Raw genomic sequence first — 26,322 nt, forward strand, 5'->3', positions numbered from 1 at the left:
CCCTTGCCTTAATACCGTCTTAACTCTCCTCTTCTTCACTCTCAGGCTATGGCCCCTGGTTCTATCACTGTATATTCTGCTGAAGAACACTTCTGCACTTATTTTGTCTATACCCTTCATTAACTTAAACATCTCGACCATATACCCACATAATCGCCACCTTGCTAATGTATAGGCCTAAAGTCCTGTCTCCTTCAGTCTGGAAACACCAATTCCTTTACCCCCAAAATGATTCCCACTGCTTCCTAAAAAATGCAAAACCTTCCTCTCTACACAATTCTTCCAAGCATAGGTTAGCATGTATCTCTCTGCTCATAAATTGTATCCCAATTCCTTATCTTAGGAGAATACCTGAAAACATTACCTCACAACTCTTTGCTTCCAGTCGCTTCCCCAATAGCGTGTATCTATTTTTTCAAATCCTCTTGCGTAAGCCTTGCCTACATAATTTGGTGATAGGTGTACCTCAACCATATGTTCCTGCCATGACCCAATACGATGTCATTTAACCTTCAATGTCCTTAACTCCTGCTTCTTTGAAACTATACACAACTCTATGACTACAAACTTTCCGGTAGAATGAAGAATCGACATATTTAATAGTTTAATTGACAACAAAATCCTCCCTGGCCTCATTCCTTCATATCTCTATTGCAGCACCTTCACCCCTGCCCACACTCACTACACCCTCACCCCTGCCTGCACTCACCCCTGCCTGCACTCACTACACCCTCGCCCCTGCCTGCACTCACTACACCCTCACCCCTGCCTGCACTCACCCCTGCCTGCACTCACTACACCCTCGCCCCTGCCTGCACTCACTACACCCTCACCCCTGCCTGCACTCACTATACCTTCACCCCTGCCTGCACTCACTACACCTCACTCTTGCCTGCACTCACTACACCCTCTCTACTGCCTGTCCTCGCTACCACTTCACCACTACCTACCCCTTCATAAGGTGCCGAAGATGCTCTTTACCTGGTCTGTTATTTGACCTAGGACAGGCCGTGCCAACTCCAGGGTGTATCCATGCTTTGTCGTTTACATATTGAGCGTTCAATTCCACCGCAACTGGTGTAACGTTCAGACGATTGTTTTCCATCTATTTTCTCATAATTCTCGGCAATCTGTGTTTTTTTTTATTTGAGTGTTACTGCTGATATTTTGACTTGATTCATGCTCATATGATGCATAAACATTTGACAGATCATGGAGATTCCAGCTCTGCTGAATTAACATCCAAATTGTTATAACTAACATAACATCAAATGTTACCCCATCTGAGACACCCCAAGTTACATTAGAGAATTCTCTGAATTTAACATGACTGATCAACAAAGACAATAACAATATCGATTAACAAAATCTATTAATAACCCCGGTGGAGCATCATGGGACAAAAACATGTAACTGACGTAACATCAAAACGTACACTACCAGTCTAAAGTTTAGGTACACCCAACACAATGTGTTTAATGTGCAAAATGAACATAAGATGTGAACAAAACTCTTACCAAAGATATATCTGCTTATCTACTGATAATATATTGTGATTCAGTACATCTTTCTTGTGTGAAACGTAGGTTTAAAGCAATTTTTGGAAATAGGTCAAAAAGTGCAATACGAAATCCAAACTGAAACGCGAAGTTAATGTTATTAACGTTTCATCTCAGGAGCAAAAACTGTTTACAAATACTCTGCTCTGTGTGGAAAGAATGTTTGTGCTTAGTTTCTTCATCACGTGCAATGTCTTAATCCCAGGCGTAGCAAAAAATGTTTACAGAAAGGCCAGCCATACAACTAATGAGTGTTTTTGTGTTTCAGATTGGATGAACATGGGTGCCAAAGCTCAGCTAACTCCAGAAAAAAGACAGGCAATTGTAACTTTGAGAAAAGAAGGCCTTCAAACAGTTGCAATGCTGGAGCTGTTTAGCTGGGCTCTAATTTTCAGTGCTGTAAGACGTCTGTTGCGCAGACTGGTGACTCGGATTACTTGTCCTGCGATTCTGTTGTGGTTCTTGGATGGCCAGAACGTTTTCTATCTGCATTTTTACCAGTTTCATTATGTCGTTTAATGGCACAAGCAACTGCATTTACTGAAACTTGTAATTTTTTTGCAATTGGTCTCAATGATTGGCCTTCTTTTCTCAAAGTTACAATTGCCTGTCTTTGCCTACAGGGCAAAGCAGTCTAGAACAGTGTTTGTCTGTCCATATGTATGTATGTCCCCTCAAACATACACCAATCAGAGCTGAGGATCTTGTCACATATGTTACGTGCTCCTCCCCAAACCCGGGTCACGGTGTACCTCCGCGCCCCGAAAGGAGTCACGGCAGAAAGATGTGCTATTATGTGTGCCAATGACCAATGGTGAAACCACACCAATCAATCGATACCAAAAACCAAGTATTGTATTAATATCGCACCATAATAACAACTTGCGCAAGTACAAGAAAACCTCAATTGCACAGCAAGCACCATATAATTCCTATGATTGTACCACCAGTTTCTGAACTCAATAACTCACGGTACTCCACGTGAGCGAACTGTAACACCCCCAAAGTCAATGTCACGACACCAGGCCAAAGTCGATCCACGCTCCGGTGATCACAAGAAAAATGGTCGTATTGAAACCTGAACCCAGGACGGCTGACAGTCGACGCTGCAGAAGAGCCGCTGGGTGAGGTCGGGCCGGCGTCGGTCAGGTAAAAGTTCACCTAAAAGGCGACTGGGAATTCACACCTTCAGTTCACCAGACAATGACGCTGACATGAACGAGCAGCAGTTTCCAAGCGGAGAACCGCGAATTCCCAAGCGAAATCCACGACACACACAAAAACCAGGCAAATCGCTGGTGCGAGGTGAAATGGTGGACGGGCCCGTAATGGAGGCGCACCTGCTCTCCAGCAATGATTCACTTTCGGAACCAAAAGCAAAACTCGTCACGCAGGTTTATCTGCCACAGCAATAACGACACTGTCACAGGAATCCCTTTCTCGGGGAAACCAATATTGGCTCGTGACCAATGTCCACCAGCGTCCGCTCGACACCGCGAAGCAGATCGGCCTTTCTTTCCCGATCTCACTTGATCCGCTCCAGCCTCTTCTTCTTCCTCTTCCGGTTTCTCCCGATCCATTTCGTTTTTCTTTTGAAACATGAATTTTTACCTTTGAAGACAGTTATCTCCATTTCACACTCAAACTGTAACAATAATAGTATATGAAACTAAAAATGCTTCCAGTGGATGAAAACCACAAAGACGGAAGTGACGAATCCATAACACTCCCCACCCTCAAGAAAGAAAGTTTGAACACAGTGAAAACTTTCTTTCATGCAAATACCCCTCTTTAACAAACAAAAGTAAAACTCACACCCAAAACTACCAATCAACCTATGGGTGATAAACTCACGTGAGCAACAATAACTTATATTCCCCAGAAGAAAGCAACAAAACTTCCAAACAACCAACAGGAATTTTCAAAGTTAGTTCACTCTGGATAAAGCATCGGCAACAACATTGTCCCTGCCCTTTACATGCTCAATTTCCAAGTTGAACTCCTGCAAAGACAAACTCCATCTCATCAACCTCTGATTTTTATTTCTCATTTTTTGAATGAAGGTTAAGGGGTTGTGATCAGTGAAGACTTTTATAGGAAAGGTAGTAGTTCCCAGATACACCTCATAATGCTGAAGCGCTAGCAGGAGAGCAAGGGTCTCTTTCTCCACTGTGGCTTAATTTGCCTGAGGTTTGTTAAACTTTTTGGAGTAGTAGCACACCGGGTGATCCACGCCATCACCATCTTCCTGTAATAGAACTACCCCAGCCCCCACATCACTTGCATCAATGGCCAACTTGAAAGGTTCTTGAAAATCCGGCGCTGCTAGGACAGGAGAGCTCATTAATATCGCTTTGACGTGGGCAAAGGCAGCCTGGCATTTGTCATCGCAAACAAACTTGGTCTCTTTCCTCAGCAAATTCGTTGAAGGGGCTACCACATCAGAAAAATTCCTGCAGAACTGCCGGTACCAACCAGCCATACCCAAGAATCTCATAAACTCCTTCTTCCCTTTTGGAACTTGGAAGCGATCAATGGCTTCTATCTTGGCTGTCACTGGTTGCACCTGACCCTGACCTACTACATGGCCTAGGAATACCACCTCTGCTTTTACAAACTCACTCTTAGATAAGTTGATGGATGGTCAACCCTGCCTCAGTCAGTTTCTTGAAAAATGCATGAATTTGTTTAAGATGATCTTCCATGGTCATGGTATGGATGATGACATCATCCAGATAAGCCTCCACCCCCTCAAGGTCTGCAATAAGCTTATTAATCAGCCGTTGAAATGTAGCAGGCCCGTTTTTCAATCCAAAGGGAAGAACCTTGTACTGATACTGTGGCGGACACGAAAGCACTGACGTGGTGACATCACCCCGCACACCAAGTGGGGATGGGCCACGCCAGGGAGAGAGGCGTGGCCTCACGATATACACGGGGCGAGCAGCCCTGAGCAGCTTAGTGCTGCAGTTTGAGTACTTTGAATAAAGACTCTTTTATGAACCGCGTTGTCCGCTTGCTCCTTGCGTAAGCATTAGCACGCGCAGCATCGCGCTTTATATGGTGACCTCGACGTTGGATCTGCCGTAGCGATCCTTCCGAACACGACGCCATTGCAATGGCAAACGACAAGGCAATGGCGATTAAACGTCCCGAATTTTGGGAGGCCCAGGCCGAAGTCTGGTTCGTTCAAGCCGAAGCCCAATTTCAGCTTCGGCGCCTCACCAACGACGACATGCGCTACTGCCACGTCGTCGCCTCCCTCGGGCCCGGCACGGCCGCTCGAGTTGTGCCCGTCCTTCGCCACCCACCGGATGGCCACAAGTACGAGGCACTCAAGCGGCTACTCCTAGCCACGTTCGGCTTCACGGACGACGCACGGGCCGACCGCCTCCTGGATCTCCCCGAGCTCGGCGACACACGCCCGTCGGTCCGAATGGACCATATGCTGTCACTGTTGGGCGACGAAGCCCCCGGTTCTCTATTCCAGGCGCTTTTCCGTCGCCAACTTCCAGCGCAGGTTCGCCTCGCGTTGGCCGGGACCGGGCTAACGGAACCCCGAGCATTGGCAGCCGAGGCGGACAGGTACTTTGCGGCTTCGGATACGCGGGCGAGAGTCGGTGCGGCCGTCACGGACCTCGAGGCTGATGCTGCTGATGCTGCTGATGATGCTGATCCACAGCATCAGCTTACACAGCATACGCAGCATGCTGATACGCCCCTCGTGACCGCCGCCACGCCCCACCCACTGCCGCGGCGAAAACCGCCAACTCCACCGGCCTGGCGGAGCCAGCCACACTCCTCCAGCTCCACCACCTGGTGCTGGTTCCATGCCAAGTTTGGCCACGAGGCTCGGCAATGTCATCCGCCATGCTCCTTCAACAGGTCGGGAAATGCCCGGGCCGGCGCTCAATAGTGGCGATGAGCGCCGGCCGTTCGAGCAGCCTGCTGTTCATAACGGACACCTTATCCGGGCGCCGTTACCTGTGCGACACGGGAGCGCAGGTGAGTGTCGTTCCCGCTGGCACATCAGACAAGCACGCCGCGGGCGGGGGCCCCGCACTGCTTGCCGCGAACGGGACGCCCATCCGTATGTACGGAAAACGCTGCCTCTCTCTGCGGTTCGGAGGGCAGGTTTTCCGATGGATGTTCGTCACCGCCGACGTGCCCATGGCACTGCTTGGCGCGGACTTCCTGTGCGCTAATGGGCTCCTGGTCGACATAAAGCGCAGACGTCTTGTCCAGGCCGAGACGTTCAGCCTGCTCGCTTGTGCGCTGCCCAGCTCGTCGAGCAGCTCAACGAGTGGCTTGCCAAGCGGCTTGCCGAACGGTTCGGTTCCGGCCACGTTGATCTGTACGCTTCCGGCAGCGGACGCATTCACCCGCCTCCTCGCCGGCTTCCCGGCCCTCACGCGGCCCACCTTCTCGGCGGGGGCCGTCAAGCACGGGGTGGCCCATCACATCCCCACCGTCGGGCCACCGGTCTACGCCCGGGCACGCCGCCTCGAGCCGACGAAGCTGGCGGTGGCAAAAGCGGAGTTTGCTACCCTGGAGCGACTCGGCATCGTTCGGCACTCAGAGAGCACTTGGGCGTCGCCGCTGCACATCGTGCCGAAGCCCGGCGGGGGATGGCGACCGTGCGGGGACTATCGCCGTCTCAATGACGCCACCACTCCCGACCGCTACCCCGTCCCCCACATTCAGGACTTTTCCGCCCGTTTGGCGGGCATGTCCTTCTTCTCGAAGGTGGACCTCATACGCGGCTACCATCAGGTCCCCGTCAGGCCGGAGGACGTCCCGAAGACGGCGGTCATCACGCCATTCGGACTCTTCGAGTTCCTGCGGATGCCCTTCGGTCTGAAGAATGCGGCTCAGGCGTTCCAGCGACTGATGGACAGCGTCCTGCGCGACTTGGATTTTGTCTACGTCTACCTGGACGATATCCTCGTCGCCAGCGCGTCCCGCGAAGAGCACCTACGCCACCTCTGCACGCTCTTCGAACGCCTGGGCCAGCATGGCCTGATTGTGAACCCCACAAAGTGCCGGTTCGGCGCCGCCGTAATCAATTTTCTGGGGCACCGTGTCACCAAGCACGGAGCCGTCCCCCTGCCGGCCAAGGTGGAGGCGGTGAAGGGGTTTCCGCGCCCCCGCACGATCAGAGGGCTGCAGGAGTTCCTGGGCATGGTGAACTTTTACCATCGGTTCCTGCCCCGTATCGCCCAGCTCCTGTGCCCGTCACACCATCACAATTTCGGTCTTCGAGGCCGGCCGATAGGCACAGTTGTGACCGGAAGGGACGAGGTTCTCCTGACCACGTGGCCCTTGACTTGGTTTGTCCGCACAATGTGGGCGCTTTCAGGATGAACTTTAGCCGGGGAGCGTTTGGGCGCCCCAGTCTGATACTGCCGCCCACGCGCAGAACAACTTGTGAGTGCACGTGGGTCCCGGCGGTCCCACTGGCCTAGCGCTACCATGTTTAGACAGCGAACTCCGTCCCCGGGCACCGGCACCTACTCCCGGAAGCAAGAGAGATCAGCAGTGCCGGGCACGGTAGGGCACCCGCGGAGCCCAGGCGGACCGGGGACGCGCGAGCCTACGCGTTAGCGGGCTACGGCGGAATCAATGGCTTCAGCCACGTCCGGGCCGATATTCGACCCGGCCGCACCGGAAATGAACTGGTTCGACGCCCGCGCTAGAGAGGTCGCGGGCGACTGAGATGTGTTAACCAATTAATTAATTAATTTGAGATGTCCGATTCCTAGTGTTTGGAAATTTGGAAGAGCTTGACCCTAGCCTTTCCCTTGCGAGGGCAAGGAGGAACTTAACACTTGACACTTAAGCTTAGTTTGAAGTACACCCTGCCAGCGCCCACGGCGGGACGGCAGGGCAGCCAGAAGGGACGAGGTTCTCCTTACCACGTGGCCCTCGATCTGGGAAGCGAGAGGCATTCCATTAGTGGACGCGCCCCTCACGCCCGACTTTTGGGCGGCCCCGGCAGGCCGTTTGTTTTGACGTTCCGTGACAGGCCCCGCACCCCCACCTCCGGGCCGACCGGGCGACCGGAATGAATCCCGGTGTCCCGATCCGAACCTTCAGAGCGGGCCGGCTGGGGAGTGCCAAGCACCCCATACCTGCACTTTCCGTCCCTGCGGTCCCAAATACCGGAACCACCCGAATACCACTTTATTTGACAAAATGAGGTGCGGCCTACAGCCTTAGAAAACCAACCCTAAATAAGTCAATACCTCCAACGAGAGGGTGGTGGGAGGGTGATGGCAGGGTGATGGGAGGGTGATGGCAGGGTGATGGCAGGGTGATGGCAGGGTGATGGGGGAGGGTGATGGGGGAGGGTGATGGGGCAGGGTGATGGGGCAGGGTGATGGGAGGGTGATGGGAGGGTGATGGGAGGGTGATGGGATGGGAGGGAGGAGTTTGTTTTGACGTTCCGTGACAGGCCCCGCACCCCCACCTCCGGGCCGAAGCTCTCCGAGGTAAGCCGGGCAAAGGCGACGTTACCTGGACCGAGCAGATGGACACGGCGTTCACGGGCGCGAAGCTCGCCTTGGCTAACGCCACCATGCTCGCGCACCCGGCGCCCAATGCACCGATCGCCCTCACCACCGACGCCTCGGATTACGCGGTGGGCGCGGTGCACGAGCAATGGGTGCGTGGAGCTTGGCAACCGCTGGCGTTCTTTAGCCGGCAGCTTCACCCGCCCGAACGCCGTTACAGTACCTTCGACCGCGAGTTGCTCGGGCTTCACTTGGCGGTCAGGCACTTCCACCATCTGCTCGAGGGCCGTGCGTTCACGGCCTTCGTCGACCACAAGCCGCTGATCTTCGCGATGGGCAAGGTCACCGAGCCGTGGTCGGCCCAGCAGCAGCGTCACCTCTCGGCCGTGTCCGAGTACACGACGGACATCCGGCACGTCGCGGGGAAGGACAACCCGGTGGCGGATTGCCTTTCCCGGGCCGTCGCCCACGCAGTCCACCTCGGCATCGACTATGCCCGGATGGCAGCGGACCAGGCCGCTGACCCCGACGTCCAGGCCTTGTGGACCACCGTCACGGGCCTCCGCGTCACCGAGGTGCCGTTCGACGGCGCGGGCGCGGCCCTCTTGTGCGACGTCTCCCTCGGGCGTCCTCGTCCCATCGTGCCCGCGGGCTGGCAGCGCCAGGTGTTTGACGCCATCCACGGCCTGTCCCACCCGGGCGCGAGGGCCTCCCAAAGGTTGATCGCCGACAAGTTCGTCTGGCATGGCCTCCGGAAGGCCGTCTGCGGCTGGGCCAGGACGTGCCTCGCGTGCCAGCGCGCCAAGGTGCACCGGCACACCCAGGCCCCGTTGGCCCCGTTCACGGTGTCGGAACGCCGGTTTGACCACGTCCACGTGGACCTGGTGGGACCTCTGCCCCCCTTGCGGGGTTTCACCCACGTCCTCACCATGGTGGACCGCACCACCCGGTGGCCGGAGGCCGTGCCCTTGGTGTCGACGACGGCGGCGGATGTCGCCCAGGCTTTCATCGCCACCTGGGTCGCCCGGTTCGGCGCCCCCTCAGACATCTCGTCCGACCGCGGCCCCCAGTTCACCTCGGAGCTCTGGGGGGCGGTCGCGCAGGGGCTCGGGGTCCGGCTGCACCGAACCACGGCCTACCACCCCCAGGCTAACGGCCTGTGTGAGCGATTTCACCGCTCATTGAAGGCCGCGCTCCGGGCCACCCTCCGCGACGGCGGCTGGGTCGACAGGCTCCCCTGGGTCCTGCTGTGCCTCCGGACGGCGCCCAAGGAGGACCTGCGTGCATCCGCGGCAGAGTTGGTCTTCGGGCAACCGCTGCGGGTGCCGGGCGAGTTCCTCCCCGACTCCACGGCACCATGGTCCGCGGCACAGCAGCGCTCCGCTCTGCAAGAGACCGCCCAGAGGTTCGCCCCGGTTCCAACGGCATGCCACGGGCACCCACCGATGCACGTCGCCCGGAGCTTCACACGGCGGAGTACGTCTTTGTCCGCCACGATGCCCACCGGACACCACTGCGGCCCCCGTACGACGGGCCTTTCCGCGTGCTGGAGACCGGGGCGAAGCACTTCACCCTGGACATCGGCGGTACTCCTGACCGCGTTTCTGTAGACCGCCTCAAGCCGGCCCACCTCGACGTGGACCATCCACCGCCAGTGGCCCGACCCCCGCGTCGGGGCCGCTCCCCTGCGGGCGGACACCCGGCACCGCCCAGCCCCGCCGCCACGCCGCCCCCCGGTCCTGCAGCCGGAGGCATCCCAGATGGCATCCCTGCATCCCAGACGCCGCCAGTCGCCAGGGGGCGCTTCGGCCGGGTCATCCGTTTGCCCCGCAAACTGACCCTTCAGGTGCGCGGGGATTCTGGGGGGGCGCGTGTGGCGGACACGAAAGCACTGACGTGGTGACATCACCCCGCACACCAAGTGGGGATGGGCCACCCCAGGGAGAGAGGCGTGGCCTCACGATATACACGGGGCGCGCAGCCCTGAGCAGCTTAGTGCTGCAGTTTGAGTACTTTGAATAAAGACTCTTTTATGAACCGCGTTGTCCGCTTGCTCCTTGCGTAAGCATTAGCGCGCGCAGCATCGCGCTTTAATACAACCCATTTGGTGTGACTAAAGCCGAGATTTCCTTGGCTCTATCAGTCAGAGGAATCTGCCAATACCCTTTCAGCAAGTCAAATTTAGTTACAAATTTAGTTGGGCCTATTCTATCAATACAGTCATCAATCCTCGGGATGGGATATGAGTCGGTCTTGGTCACTGCATTAACCCGTTTTAAATCCGCACAACAGCGAAAACTGCCATCGGGTTTTGGAACCAACACACATAAGCCATACAATAGCGCTTCTTCCTCTTCTTCAAACTCTCAAAGAGGCTTTTAGAACTGGCAAATTCATGATTAAAGAAACGATTTTTTACAGCATAGATGTTTGGTTCCTGTGTTTACAGCATTTGTCTCTCTGTATGTATGTCCCTCATATATTTATGCTACATATTGGGTGAGTTTTATAGCCGGCAATTACACTTCTGAAAGGTAGAATGTAATGCCATTTGGCTTTTCCAGTTATGATTCTTTCAACACCCTTTAGGGAACGTTCATATATTACGTCATATACCTGGTTGGGGCAAATTATCACACTTGATTGGGGGGAACTGAAATTATGACCATTCACTGCTGCTTGGTTCGATGATGTCATTCTCCAACATATACTGAACCTCCTTCCGAAGATACTCCATCTTCACAGGGTTCATCCGATAGGGGTGTTGCTTCACAGGAGTGGCTTCCCCCACCTCAACATCATGATATACCAAGTCAGTACGACCAGGTACATCTGTGAACAAATGTGCAAACTCAAAAATTAGGCTGGATAGTTGTCCTTGTTGTTCCCTCGTCAAATGACCTAATTTCTCATCTAAATGACTCAACACTTCCGTGTTCGTCAATCTGAGACAAGCCTGGTCATCAATGTTATCAACCTTCACACGAGCCTCAACCTCTGGATTCTCTTGCACCCTGACTACAGGCACGACAGGTGAGACGGGAACCATTTTTTCCACAGGCTTCCTCTGAGTCCGCTCATAATATTTCTTCAGTCGGTTGACATGACACAGCTGCCGCTTTTTCCGTCGGTCAGGAGTTGTCACCACGTAATCTGTTTCATTAACCCTCCTTTCGATTGCATATGGACCAAAATACCTAGCCTGTAGTGGCTGACCTGGAACAGGAAGCAACACTAACACGCAGTCCTCAGGACTGAAATTTCTTATCTGAGATTTCTTGTCATGTCTCACTTTCATTTTATCCTGTGTCACTTTCAAGTTTCCTCTCGCAACTTCACAAGCCTTTGCCAATCTGTGCCGAACTGTTGACACATACTCCACCACTGTTGACTGTGACTCCTCCTGCAGCCACTGTTCTTTCACCAATTTCAATGGTCCACGAACGGTGTGTCCAAACACAAGTTCAAAAGGACTGAATCCCAATGACTCCTGAACAGATTCCCTCGTAGCAAACAACAATAATGGTATTCCCTCATCCCAATCCTTGTCACATTCAAAACAGTACGTTCTGATCATATTCTTCAATGTCTGGTGAAACCTTTCCAAGGCCCCTTGGCTCTCGGGATGGTAGGTACTTGATCTTACTTGCTCCACTCCCAACAGGTGTACCACTTGCTGAAAAAGCGTTGACATCGGTCAGGTAAAAGTTCACCCAAAAGGCGACTGGGAATTTACACCTTAGGTTATGACGATGGTTATGTGAATTGGTTATGTTTAAACATAACCATAATTGGTTAAACATAACCTTAGGTTATGTGAATAACCTAAGGTAAGGAAATACCTTAGGTTATTCACACCTTAGACAATGACGCTGACATGAACGAGCAGCAGTTTCCAAGCGGAGAACCGCGAATTCCCAAGCGAAATCCCCGACACACACGAAAACCAGGCGAATCGCTGGTGCGAGTTAAAAATGGCTGGTTCGAGGTGACATGGCGGACGGGCCCGTAATGGAGGCATACCTGCTCTCCAGCAATGTTTCACTTTCGGAACCAAAAGCAAAACCCGCCATGCAGGTTTATCTGCCACAGCAATAACGACACTGTCACAGGAATCCCTTTCCCGGGGAAACCAATATTCGCTCGTGACCAATGTCCACCAGCGTCCACTCGACACCTCGAAGCAGATCAGTCTTTCTTTCCCGATCTCACTTGATCCGCTCCAGCCTCTTCTTCCTCCTCTTCCGGTTTCTCCCGATCCATTTCGTTTTTCTTTTGAAACACTAATTTTTACCTTTTTTTTTTTTTTTTTTTTTTGTATACAAGATCGAGGCTCGTGAAAGAGCGAACATTAATCACACAGAAAGACAAACAGACACATAAAACAAATAACATCGGGAGCGGTAGACAGGATGGGGAGAGAGGGGGAAGGACACAAACACAACATTTGAGAGCAGGGACCGAGAGACATGGAGACATCGAGAGATCTGTGGGAGGGAGAGGGCTTTGGGGGGGAGGCATGTGAAGGGGGGGAGGCATGTGAAGGGGGGGGGGGGGAGTGGGAGAGGTATAAACATATGGACACTGCCAGGATTTCCAGGAAAGAAGTTGGAATTTCAAACAAGGTGGATCTGGGGTGAATTAGTGGGGGTAGAAAAGATCAAGGTTATGGATGGGGGAAGATAAGAGATGGTGGTGAACAGCTGTTTTAAAGACCTGGAGGGAGGAGAGGGATTGAAGGGAGTGTGGGAGTTTGTTCCACAGGCGGGAGAAAAGAGGAATGAAAGAGTGAAGGTGAGCAGAGAGCCGAGATTTCGGCAGTTTAACCATCAGAGGGTTGCTGGCAGATCTTGTGCGACCTGTAGGAATATTTGGGGGACAGAGCACAGAGAGAGCTGGGGGAGCAAGGCCGGAGAGGAGTCGGTAGAAGACAGAAAGGCCACCTACCTGCCTGCGGTGAGTGAGTGAAAGGCCCTCAGAGATAGCTTCATCGCGGGAGATTCCAATGATTTTGAAAGCTTTGGATTCAACAGCGTGAAGCCGAGCCAGGTGTGAGGCAGGAGCACCAGCCCATAGGGGAGAACAGTATTCCATTGAGCTGCGGATGAAAGCCTTGTATGTGGTGAGGAGCTCAGGTGTGCCGAGGAAGGACTTCGCACGACGGAGGATGCCCAGTCGGCGACTGGCTTTGGAGGCCAGCTTGGAAATGTGGTTTTCCCAAGAAAGATCATGGCAGATAGTGAGACCCAAAAGCTTGAGTGACAGAACTTCTTGGAGAGGATTGTTGAGAAAGTAGATGGGAGGGTTGTCCAGTCGATATTTTCGGAGAGACATAGTAAGAGAGTGAGATTTGTCAGGATTGAAAGACATGTTCCACTTGTTTGACCAGTCTGTGATTTTGTCCAGGTCTTCAGAGAGTGAGGAGGCTGCAGACTGCCGATCTGAGGGAAGAGGAATGGAGCGGCAGAGAGTGGAGTCATCAGCAAAGAGATAGAGAGGATTTTCCAGAGAGTCGGAGAGATCATTGATAAAGACCAGAAAAAGCACAGGGCCCAGCACACTTCCTTGGGGAACTCCAGCCTGAACAGGAAGGGGAGATGAGAGAAATCCATTCAGGGCCACACGTTGACTACGACCAGAGAGGAAGTCCGCAAGCCATGCATGGAGATTTCCATGGATACCATAGGAGGAGAGTTTGGTGAGCAGAGCTGGGTGCCAGACCGTATCAAAGGCCCGTGATATGTCAAGGGAGACAGCTCTGATTTCCTGTTTGGCATTGAGGACCTCCATCCATTGTTGAGACAGCAGAAGCAGCATGTCCAGAGTAGAGTGACCTGGTCTGAAACCAAATTGATGATCAGAGATCAAGCCATTGGAGAAGAGGAAAGATTTCATATCCGAAGCAATGATGGATTCCATGACTTTGCTGATAATTGGGAGCAGGCTGATTGGTCTGTAGTTGCAAGGATCTGTTTTTGCACCTTTTTTGTGTAAAGCGGTAATGTTAGCTGATTTCCAGGATGCTGGCAGATGACCTTGAGCAAAAGATAGGGTGAAAAGAACAGAGAGAGGGTGAGATAGAGCGGCAGAGCAGGATTTTAGGACCCGTGGGCTGATGCCGTCTGGTCCAGTTGCAGAATCAGAGTCGAGGTTTGACAAAAACTCCTCCACCTTGTCAGGAGAGAAGGACACAGAGTCCAGGAGCAGTTGGGTTCGACTGGGAAAGGTGGGAACAGAGAGAGATGGGTTTGGGACTAAGGATTTCGAGGCGAACACAGAGTTGAGGCATTCGGCTTTGTCACGTGCGATGTCAACTGTGTGACCATTTGAGGTAAGGGAGGGGATGGAGGGGGAACAAACACCAGAAACGGATTTGACCAGACGCCACCAGGATTTGGAGGAAGGAGACAGGTTTGAGAGTTCATTCTTGAGTGAGGAGAGATAGTGCTTCCTGGCACTCCTGAGGGTAGACACACACTTGTTCCGAGCTTGGTGGAAGGAACTGAGATTTCCTTCAGTTGGATTAGCCTTCCAAGAGGCAAAGGCAAGTTGTTTCAGGGCAACTGCCTCACCACAAGATTCAGTGTACCATGGACGGGAGGAAGGGTAAGACAATTGAAGGCGAGATGGGATAAATCTGTGCATGAGAGAGATCAGTTTGCTTTGGAAGAATTCCCAGGAAGAATTGATGTCAGAGGCAGTGGAGATGGGAGACCAATCCAGACGATTGATGGCTGCTTGAAGACCGTCCCAGTCGGCCTGAGTGAAATGCCAGACTCGTCGACGCTGAGGAGGCTCTCTGAGAATGGCCAGAGAGATGTCCACTTTGACAAGCACATGATCAGAAGAACCGATTGGAGCAGAAGAAGAGCAGCAGACATTAGCAGGGAAGTTTGTCATAACCAAGTCTAGAAGAGAAGATACTCCATTGGCTGAGATCCGGGTCGGGAAATTGACAGATTGTGTCAATCCCAGTGAGTCACAGAAGTCCTTTGCTGAGGTGCCATGACTGGTGAGAGAGGAACCCACACCCAACCAGGTGGCATGATGACAGTTGAAGTCACCACATATGAGGAAGAGAGAGTTGGGATGAGTGGATAGAAGTTGGTCCATGTTGTCAGACATTGAAATGTAGATGGAGTCATCACTGTTTGGGGGACGGTACAGAACACATATGAACAAAAGGTGGGAGCGGAGAGGAAGCCGTAACCAGAGGTACTCCTGCGGGTGAGGAGGAAAGAGCGCAGTGCAAGGAGAGTGAGGAAGAGAGTTTTTGACAAAGATAGCCACCCCACCACCAGGCCGAGGCTCAGGTCTATCATACCGGAGGAGGGAGTAACCAGGAAGAGATATTAAGGAATCAGAGACATCTTGAAGGAGGAAAGTCTCTGTTAAGCAGATCAAGTCTGGATTGTCAGAAGCAACCTGTATGGAGAGATCAGTCAGGTTTGAGCGAAGGCCCCGGATGTTTGAGGTCCATACCGTTAATGAAGAGAGAGGGGGAGCATCGGGTACAGGACAGGGGAGGGGAGGAGTAGGGTAAGATGAAGGATGAGAGGGGGAGGTAGGGAGAGCAGTTGATAGTGTTTCAGATGTTGCAGAAGAGTTCCAAGAAAGGGAAGGATGAGGAGGATGAAAGGTTTGATGGTGAAGGGATGCGGCACAGTGAGGGGTTGTTTGAGGGGGGGCAGAGGAAAGTAGAAGGTTTGGGGGGGTGGAGGTATGAGATAGAAGGGAGACGAAATGGGGAGGAGGCAGCTTGGAGGAGGAGGGGGGAGGAGAGAGAATTGGAGAGGAATGGTATGGGGGGAGAATTGAATGGGAGGGATTGGGGGGGAGTTTTGAAGGGGAGGAGTGAGGGGGGAGTTTAGGAGGGGAGGGGCAAGGGGGGAGTTTTGGAGGGAAGGGGCAAGGGGGGAGATCAGGAGTGGAGGGACAAGGGGGGGATTAGGAGGGGAGGGGCAAAGGGGGAGTTTAGGAGGGGAAGGGCAAGGGGGGAGTTCAGGAGTGGAGGGGCAAGGGGGGAGTTTAAGAGTGGAGGGGCAAGGGGGAAGTTTCGGAGTGTAGGTGCAAGGGGGGGGATTTGGATGGGAGGGGCAAGAGGGGAGTTTAGAAAGTGGATGATTAATGAAAGACGAACATTGATAACAAATTGGGTTTGTTGTGATTTTCAAGTTAGCAATCCGATTCACAACGATGGAGGAGGGATGGAATGAATGTGAATTTAGACCATGTAGTGAGGGAGACGTATAAGATATTGAATTTCTTTTTTTTGAAGTGGAATGAGTTGGAGAGGAAATTGAGAAAAGCCTTTTAAATAGGAAGAAAAACAGCGTGTTGTAATATACCACTGAATAAAACACAGAAGGGGAAAGGTTAAACATATTTAAATAATATTTAAACAGAACTATGAACAATCTTATATGCACAAAAATACCAACGGGGGGAGAGCCGAGAGGGACCAACACGAGTCACGTGAACAGGGCAAACGGTGGATGGCAAGGAGATAATGGGGGTGGGGCGAACAGCACACCTGGACAGAAAATACAGGATGAGACAACAGTACACGTGGAGAAAATAAAATAAATGTTTTTGTTTTTTTTGTTTTTTTGTTGGGGGGGGGGGGGGTGGGGATTTAGAACGTTAGACAGTATTATGTTCGGGGTAGAAGGGAAAAAACCAAGAGCCAAGCAAAACACGCTTAAGTTAACAAAACACCGACGGGGGTACAACTACAAGGCCACACACGAGGAGCAGAACATGATTAATTAATTACGAGTTACAGGAAATTCAAACCAAAACTAACTATAATCAAACAATATCGCATGGACGATAAAATAACGAGTTGAAATTTGACAATCTATCTGGGGAAATGGGGGAGAAACACGTGGTCGAAGAACGAACGAACGAATAAGAATGAATAAACGAATGAGCACAGAGAAGGTAATGTCTTTTTTTTTGGTTTTTTTGAGTTGAGATTTATATAAGGAAGTAGGCTTTGGGGTGGAAAGACTGCGAAAACAGAGAACGAAAGTTATTGGATCACAAACGACAGGCGCTGAGAGAAAAACAAAGCCTCAAGGTTGTACAGTGTACACTGTACAAGGCCTCAAGACGACACGAATTAACACGATTTTCAATACAGGTATGAAAGATTTGCACCGAAAATCTTTGTCGGGACAATATACGTACATACACCATAAAAGAAATACAGTTATAACGAAAATACAAATGGGAACAATTACTTAACTTCGATTTCGATGGAGAGCGTGTGGAGCTGCGAAAAAACGAACCCTCGCCAGCAAGACCGGAAACGGAAGTGAAGACAGTTATCTCCATTTCACACTCAAACTGTAACAATAATAGTATATGAAACTAAAAATGCTTCCAGTGGATGAAAACCACAAAGACGGAAGTGACGAATCCGTAACACATAACAGGGGTGATGTGATATCATTACGGGCGGTATGACGGCTGAATGCACACACCGCCATTTTGATTCCTATGCCGTTCAGGCTGGACATATCGTTGAACCTATCATGTATCACAATCTGTATGCTCTCTCTTTACGTTCGTCATAAACACAAACAAACACGTAAAACACATGAAGTAAAACACGTGAAAATAAGGATATTTTATAACACGTGATTGTTATCGTGGCTGTGGTTGTTGTTGTTTGTGGGTTATTTTTGTGTAGTTTTATATATTTTTCTATTGCTTCACAAAATATCACTATGTATATATAATTTTGTATGATCGTTCCGTGTGCTTCTGAAGAGTTTCTTCTGTTGTATAATCATAAATGTTTCCATTCAAACTGCTGTGTAAATAAGCCATACAATAGCGCTTCTTCCTCTTCTTCAAACTCTCAAAGAGGCTTTTAGAACTGGCAAATTCATGATTAAAGAAACGATTTTTTACAGCATAGATGTTTGGTTCCTGTGTTTACAGCATTTGTCTCTCTGTATGTATGTCCCTCATATATTTATGCTACATATTGGGTGAGTTTTATAGCCGGCAATTACACTTCTGAAAGGTAGAATGTAATGCCATTTGGCTTTTCCAGTTATGATTCTTTCAACACCCTTTAGGGAACGTTCATATATTACGTCATATACCTGGTTGGGGCAAATTATCACACTTGATTGGGGGGAACTGAAATTATGACAACAGGCTCATGATATATGACGGCAGAGGGGGGTGGGGGAGGAGAAGGAGGTATTCAAATAGAACGTGTATGCCCTCCAGATCATATATAATGAAAACTTTGATTAAGGGCTCTTCAAACATTGAAGCATTTCTTATGACTACCTCCAACCACCCTAAGCCCGTTGTTGGTTTATTGGATAGGGTGCAGGGCTTGCGATCCTAGGGTCCTGAGTTAGAATCCCGGTCAGCTGTTGAATTAACACCAGATGTGGATCCTTCCGAGGTCGGCAAAATGAGTACCAACTCACTGGGTCCTCTTTCATGGAGGTTGGTTTTTCAAGGGAGGATTTGCACTCCAGCCGCCATAAAACACCTCATTCCGTAACACAAACAGTGGTGTGTATCGGGATGGTGCTGAGGTCAACTTGATAGTGTTGACTAACTGACCAACACATAGAATCAACCAGTGTCTCAATGCAATCTCTTCACTTCCATGGTGACAGCTTAGAGACTTATAGTACTTAAAAATAATTTAATATTTACACTATTTGCTAACTGGTACCTCCACCCAGGTATCTCCATCCTATTCTGGTTGTAGTTGAAGAGGATAGGGTGGAGATGCCATTTATTTGCTAACTGGTATCTCCACCTTATCCTCTTCAACTAAAGTATCAAACAAGCCCGGCTACGCCATTGTTAGACTTTCAGTCTTGTTAAATGATAATAATGACGTCATTGGTCATGAGGTATGGACGCCATCTTGGAAAAACCGAAAAACTTTGCACCTCTATATCTCCGAGACCGCTCAATGGAAAAATTGAAACATGGCTCATTGTCAAGTACTCCCCATGGTGAACAATATATATTCATGATGATGTCATCGGTGCCTTCATTTTGACGTCATAATTAGACAAATAGAACGCTTGATCCGATCAATTTGAAATTTATTGAGCACTAGTACACCCGCACACTACGGGAGCGGCAAGAAGGGTAATTTCTCTTTGAGGTATATATATATTACAGTCGATCTATGGTCGGGTCTCAATAACATTGGGTGTGTGTTCATTTACCAAGTTTGTTGTGGAGAGATCGCCAAGTGGTTTAAGCATTCGAGCAAGCACGCCATTCAAAATCATTAAGGAACGGCTGGCTTGGCAAGCGCTAGCTAGCTGCTTGGTAAATGAACACAATCAGGAATTCCCCCTTTCAGTTTCGTGTTAAACAGCAGGAGCGAGTTTCAAAGGTCGCTACTAAAAACGTCATGCTAGTGGCAGAAAAGGCCATGTTATTAACCTAACTTTTGTGTGAGTACCATGGATATTTGCTCAGTTTTGTAAGTAAACCTTACTTCACAGATGTCGAGATTCCTCCAAATTTCTTCATTTAGTGTTATAAAGAGCGTTAACGAGTGTTTAAAAAGCTAATCATACGTGCTTGTGGTTTATAATATTTTTTACTTCCTGTAGAAGCCGTTGCTCCCACAGAAACGCCATGATAACTACTAGTGAGGTACCCGTGCTACGCATGGGTGGGAGGCCAAAGGCAAATAGACAATACAGAAATGGCGAATGCTAAAACATGAAACCAATAAATTCCACATTCCTGTAACACCTTCAGTCGCACGTCAGACATGGACAGCAAGTTCGTGAAGGACTTCCATGAAAATCGTATCCGTTCGCAAACAAACAGGTATGTGTGTTCCATACCCAGTCAATGGTGAATCTGCATATGGCGATCCGCTAATTCACGTTTAGAAAGTCGAAACTGCCACGGCATTTCGTCATTCACTTGAACTCGATATCTCCTTTTTCATTCCAAACAGCATAACTCCAATCACAAATTAAATAACATTAATATAAAAAATAAACTTTTAACAACATTCGTGACATAAACAAATATTTAAATCCTGATGTGAAGTTCGTATGGTTGGGTGAATACAATTACGAATTCAAAATCTTAATTGTATTCACTCAATTCCAATCATCAATTGATACTTTAACAAAACGATTAACACGATTAACGTTTAACGAGTTAACATTACGATTGAATACAACAACAACATGCATTTTAAAGGCCATTTTCCCTGCTAGAGCGGGGGTTAGCCTTCAGCGGGGGTTAGGAGATAACATTACGATTGAATGACGGTTGTATTTGGATATTATCAAACCCGTGCATTACCGGCATCTATCCACTTCAGGATTCGCTGCAGGTTCGTAATTCTCATCAAAATCTAAACAGTATTTGTAGAATTTCAACAAAAGCCACATGACTGTTCAATCGGCAAATATTATTCCATCGTGTTTGGAAAAACTGGAAAATTGGAAAACTTGGAAAACTTGGAAAAACAATATAGCCTATTTTACTCCCAGGGGTCCCAGGAATACCCACCCAAAATATCGTTGCGATCGGTTCAGCCGTTTTTGCGGTACCTTCGAACGGACAGACGGACATTTGGTGAATTATAGTAAGATAAGCTATTTATACACGTTGTCACTGCAGGAAAAACACCTTGGGGAAGTGGGACATTATTAGTATTAATATTGTTTCGTAATAACATTAATAATATGCGATAATAATCATTCATTTTGTTATTAAAAGCTTCTTGGAAAAACGCCATGATAAAGCTAATTTAACATTGATGTACACCTCAACATGCAACCCCATTGATGGAAATGGCTGGGAAAACTCGCTCAGGGGAGAAAACCCCCTTGGGGAAGGGGGCAAATGAATGCGTTACAACCTTCATTATGTAACCCTTCATCACCCTGTCAAGTTTGGTTGAGATTGGATAAGCAACGATGGAATGTATTGGCGTCAAAAATTCATCAGACAGACAGACAGACAGACACCAAATGGCGTATTTTAGTATGATGATTAAAAGCGTCTTTGGAAAAATGCCACGATAAATCTTCTTCTTTGGAAAAACGCCACGATAATGCTAATTTAACATTGATATACACCTCAACATGCAACCTCATTGACGACAACGGCGGGGAAAACCCACTCACGGGAGAAAACCCCTTGGCTAGGGGGGGGGGGGGCAAATGAATGCGCTATAACCTTCATTTTGTAACCCTTCTTCATCCTGTCAAGTTTGGTTGAGATTGGATAAGTAACGACGGAATGTATTGGCGTCAAAAATTCATCAGACAGACAGACAGACACCAAATGGCGTATTTTAGTATGATTAGTGTATGAAACTCTTGGACGATGCAGTAAAGTTGACAATGGACAAATACACCTGACATGTCGGATTTGAACCCGGAGAGACACAAGGTTTAAAAAGTGATAATCAAACTCAGGAGCACAATGGTTAGATTGTTTGTTCTGAGTCTGAGATGCCAGCAGTTTGATTCTTACTTGAGCTGAGTCATACCAAAGGCTTCAAAAATGGTACATACCACTTCCTTGCTGTTTGCTCAGCATTTGAAGGGTAAAGGATGGATGGATTAGACTCTGTGGGTTGGCATCTGATATTCGAGGAGGAGTGGGGAGTTTTGTTTCGAGAAAAGTGAACTCACAAACATGGCGTCGTCTGTACCCAGATGCCACAGGAAGTTACATTTACATCACTTCCGCAAAGTCAGCGGCTGTTTGTCTGAAGTCAAATCCCAGATGTTGTCTGGAGTCTGTCTCCATGTGTGTAATATTTGTGTTAAAGCTCCTCAACCATGTAAAAAAAGGAATCGGGCTATATATAATTTGGCTTTATTGTTTATGCTTTTCACTTATATGCACTCCGACACCACTGGACGGAATGAGTTGAAATGTGATGAGTGTACTTGGATTGTGCCAGATTGGGTCTTGGGAGTTTAAAAATTCATAGTAGCGTGGGTACAGGAGGTGGGAGACAACGCAAATTATCTATATAAATTTGTATCTTGTAGCACCACTCCCGGTGGGAAAGTGTAATACAAGTCGCAGAGGTTTGCAGTATTATAATACTATCTCTGTATGAAAATATTATAGAATTGAAAACTACTTGGCCAATTTACATACATGTTCTGTATTTTATGCACTCCTAAACCGCCGGACGAAATATGTTGAAAAGTGGTTGTTGTCCTCTGGGTGTGCATGGTAACGTTCTACTAAGTTGGGATGGCCACCTCCATATTGGACTTTCGAAATAACCGATTCTGCCCCCAGAATGCTTGATGCGCATGTGCAGAAACCCAAGGAGGATTTGGATATGGCATTCAGCGCATCATAAAGTATATTGTGTGTGGGAGATTTTAAAAATTGTCAGCTAAAATGGCTCGCAAAGCTTCTAAAATAAGCTGAAAATCCTTGGAAAAGTATTTGAGAGAAAAGTCTGTGCCTCTGCACAACAAGACTTGGAGAACTTTATCAGCTCGCCAAACGGGCAGCTGCTTGTATTGCAAACTCCCGACCATGTGGGCTGGTGCAACGCCTGAGTGGACAGGTGTGTTCTACACAAACCTCTGACTGATTGCTGTGAATGGACTGTTTATCTGGATTAGGTGCTTAAGAGCACCAATGAGAAGGACATATCTGTCCTGGTTTGTGAATGTACATGTTAGCTTAAGTCATCTTAGTTTATGTCATCTTATGTTTTCACCCCTGTCTGTCTGTTAGTCTTAGTTTATGTTATCTTAGTTTATGTTATCTTAGTTTATGTCTTCTTAGTTTAAGTCATCTTAGATTATGTCATCCTAGTTTATGTCATCTTCGTTTATGTCTTCTTAGTTTAAGTCATCTTAGTTTATGTCATCCTAGTTTATGTCATCTTCATTTAAGTTATCTTGGTTTATGTCATCTCGGTTTATGTCATCTTGTGTTTTCACACCTGTCTGTCTGTTAGTCTTTGTTTATGTTATCTTAGTTTATGTTTTCTTAGTTCATGTCATCTTAGTTTAAGTCATCTTAGTTTATGTCATCTTAGTTTATGTTATCTTAGTTTATGTCATCTTAGTTTATGTTATCTTAGTTTATGTCTTCTTAGTTCAAGTCATCTTCGTTTATGTCATCTTATGTTTTCACCCCTGTCTGTTTGTTAGTCTTAGTTTATGTTATCTTAGTTTCTGTTATCTTAGTTTATGTCTTCTTCGTTTAAGTCATCTTAGTTTATGTCATCCTAGTTTAAGTCAACTTAGTTTGTCATCTTCGTTTAAGTCATCTTGGTTTATGTCATCTCATGTTTTCACCCCTGTCTGTCTGTTTGTCTTAGTTTATTCCATCTTAGTTGAGGTCATCTTAGTTTATGTCATCTTAGTTTATGTCATCTTAATTTATGTCATCTTAATTCATGTCATCTTGATTTATGTCATCTTAGTTTATGGCATCTTAGTTCATTATCATGCTTACCTTGTGTAATTTAGTTCCGACTTTTAGTCATAGCTGTGTCTATCTACTCTCTTAGCTGAGCTGGTTGTTATTCCTATTTTGTTGGTCTTCATACAAGTGATCAACCAAAAATGTTGCACAGAGTTTCTGTTATTGCTTGACAAATTGCGGGTGAGATGAATTGCCATTGGTATTTATATGGAGATTCCTGAGGCTTTCACGCACGAGCTCGTGCCAACCAACGAATTGCCACGCGTATTGTGACCACGTAAACGTAGGGTGTCAGCCACTCGAGTGCTGCATGAAGGATGGAATTTTTTAAAATCCTTCTCGTATGCTGCACCTAGTGCCACGAGCATTGCAGAGGTTTAGTCACAGACCAATGGTGCAGAAAGCAAGTCATTATAATGTACCGAAACGTGTTACATTTTACAAATTTTATATTATATTTAGATATGGCTATGTCTTTTGATTTATTATTTATTTAAGCCAAAAAAATTGGTGTTTTCTTTTACCTCGGAACATCTATTATTGCCTGCTGCTGTAGGCCCAAATGCCATGCGTTAAAATGAAATTGTGGTTGAATATGGTCACATCAACAATGATGATGGAATTCCTAAAGAAGTGGTGGTTAGGGCACGGAGGTGGGAATAATTCTAATTACAATAATTGTTTTAGCCAAAGGCTATTCCGAGATAATGGAGCTGGCCAGGCTGGTTCTTGGAAATCAAAGCTGATTGCTTTGGATGTTTTATGAATTCCGATGTTTAACGAACTACCGATGCTCCCTCACCTTTATGTGCTCATCGAGGCAGGAAACAAGTGACTCCGTGTTTTGTGCCTCAAGGAATGGTTTGCTCTATTTTTGCTCCGTTCGTGGTGTGCATAGAACAGGGGGCAGTTCTTCAAAACAGATGGCAGGTCTCAGAGGTAGAAAGCAAGCAGTGGCAAGGTTTCTTTTGGGAACGTATTTGGGGTACTTTAGGTCTTACTCCTGCCGATGGTGGGGATTTGGCTGCTGACAAACACAGATGGACAACAACCATGTTGGGGAGCCTTGGGCCTAACAAACAAAGGTGGATTCTCATGATGCTTGCTAAGGGTGCGGAATTGCACTGTAATTGGCAAAGAGATCTCCAAAGGCCACGGATCACCACCAAAAATAATATTGCAGATGTAATAGTTTCTTCCTTTTTAACCGGAGGAAGACTTTCATGAACCTGTGGTCTGACGTTTGACTACGGTGAGGTCAATAATTTGGAATTTGGCCATTGTGACGGCTTTCACGAAGGACGCCTTGTAGCTTTTATAGCGTCCACCAATTAAGGTCGTCAGACGGGATGCCCAGTTTAACGTGGGCACACACATCCATGAACCACCCTGCCTGTGAAACACTGGGATGAAAGTTTATAGCCGGGTCAAGATTCGAACCCAGGCTAGACTTGCAGCCAGACTATAAAGTAAAATAGCAAAATTTCTACAAGATGAATGAGTATAGAAGGAAAATGGACGATGAAAGACCTTGGCAAGCTACTCACAGTCCTCTGCCCCTGACCCTCCACTTCACATAAAACCACAATGTAATAACTGGAATAGCAGCTTCATGGGATCCCTGGGTTGATCCGAACCTTTAGTGAAGCCACAATGTTTAAAACATTGCAGTTGTGCGTCTTTACATGCCCACCGCTTATTAAACGAACCCCGTCACTTCCTTAACTCTTTGTTTATATCTTTGAAATCAATAACTGTTGCTGCTTCAAGTTGTGCTGTCGATAGCATGTGTATGCTGATTGGTTCAATTATGACAAGCTACAGTGAACGAGTGAGGTTTTTGTTGTCCATCGTTTGATCTACAATTGGATAAAACTGCATGGTGTTTTTTGAGGTCTACAAGTTAGTTGTGATGGTCCACCTTGCCAAGACATAGGCCTTTAACTAACAATGTCGTTTCACTTGTCTCGGCAGCGACATCGACAGGAACACGGCATGGGCTGGCTCGTCTGCGCGGTGGTGTCTGCCGCTCACATGGCATGAGGCTTATCATGAGGGTCGGACAAGGTGCGTCTGAGTGCTTCAATCAATTGCTGTTATTTTTAAACACCCGTTTGCACGTATTATTGCTGTTTCTTTATTTACTTGTTGGATTTGAAATTTACTCCCAAATCCCAACTTCCTCCCCCCATTTCCCTTCCCTTCTCCCCCTCCCCACCCCCAACCTTCTACCTCCACCCCCAAACACAATTTTTATGCCCCCGCCAACGAAGTCGTCGGAGGCATTGTTTTCAGGTTGTCCATCTGGCTGTCCGTCAGTCCGTCCCATCAGCTAAAAATTCTGTTACCGAGCTAACTAGTGCACTAGTTATGGGATTTTTTTTTAACCAAAATTGGTACAATTATATATTATTATGCAAAGATAAACTGATTCGAGTTTGGGGCCAAGAGGTCAAAAATCAGAGGTCATGTTAAGTTACAATTATTTTGTTACTGTGATAACTTGAGAACGGCTACAGGGACCTTAGTCAAATTCGATGTTTAACGTTTAAGTCAAATTCGAAAGCAGGGATCTTAGTCAAACTTGGTGCAGGTATGTATAATGAAGTAATGATGAACTGATGAGATTTTAGGGTTAGGAGGTCAAAGGCTAAAGGTCAGAGGTCATGTTAAGTAAAATATTATGTTGCCGCTCCAGCTCATGAACAAGTGATGGGATTTTTTTAAACAAACTTGGTATGAGTATTTATGATGCAAAGATGAACTGATTGGATTATGGCATCAAAAGGTGAAAGGTTAGAGGACAT

At 48.1% G+C, this 26,322-nt stretch overlaps 1 protein-coding gene across 1 annotated transcript in view; it reads left to right on the forward strand.

Moving 5' to 3' along the window:
* The window catches only part of LOC137433109 (ephrin-B2), a 220,550-nt gene that overhangs the window by 107,912 nt on the left and 86,316 nt on the right, over positions 1-26,322 (forward strand). The window contains exon 3 of the mRNA XM_078783212.1: positions 25,490-25,582. Within this exon, the coding sequence (XP_078639338.1) occupies positions 25,490-25,582 (93 nt within the window). The remainder of the gene's footprint in view (positions 1-25,489; positions 25,583-26,322) is intronic.

The sequence above is a fragment of the Myxine glutinosa genome, chromosome 8, assembly GCF_964187855.1.
Source record: "Myxine glutinosa chromosome 8, kmMyxGlut1.1, whole genome shotgun sequence".
In the NCBI taxonomy this organism is placed as follows: Eukaryota; Metazoa; Chordata; class Myxini; order Myxiniformes; family Myxinidae; genus Myxine; species Myxine glutinosa.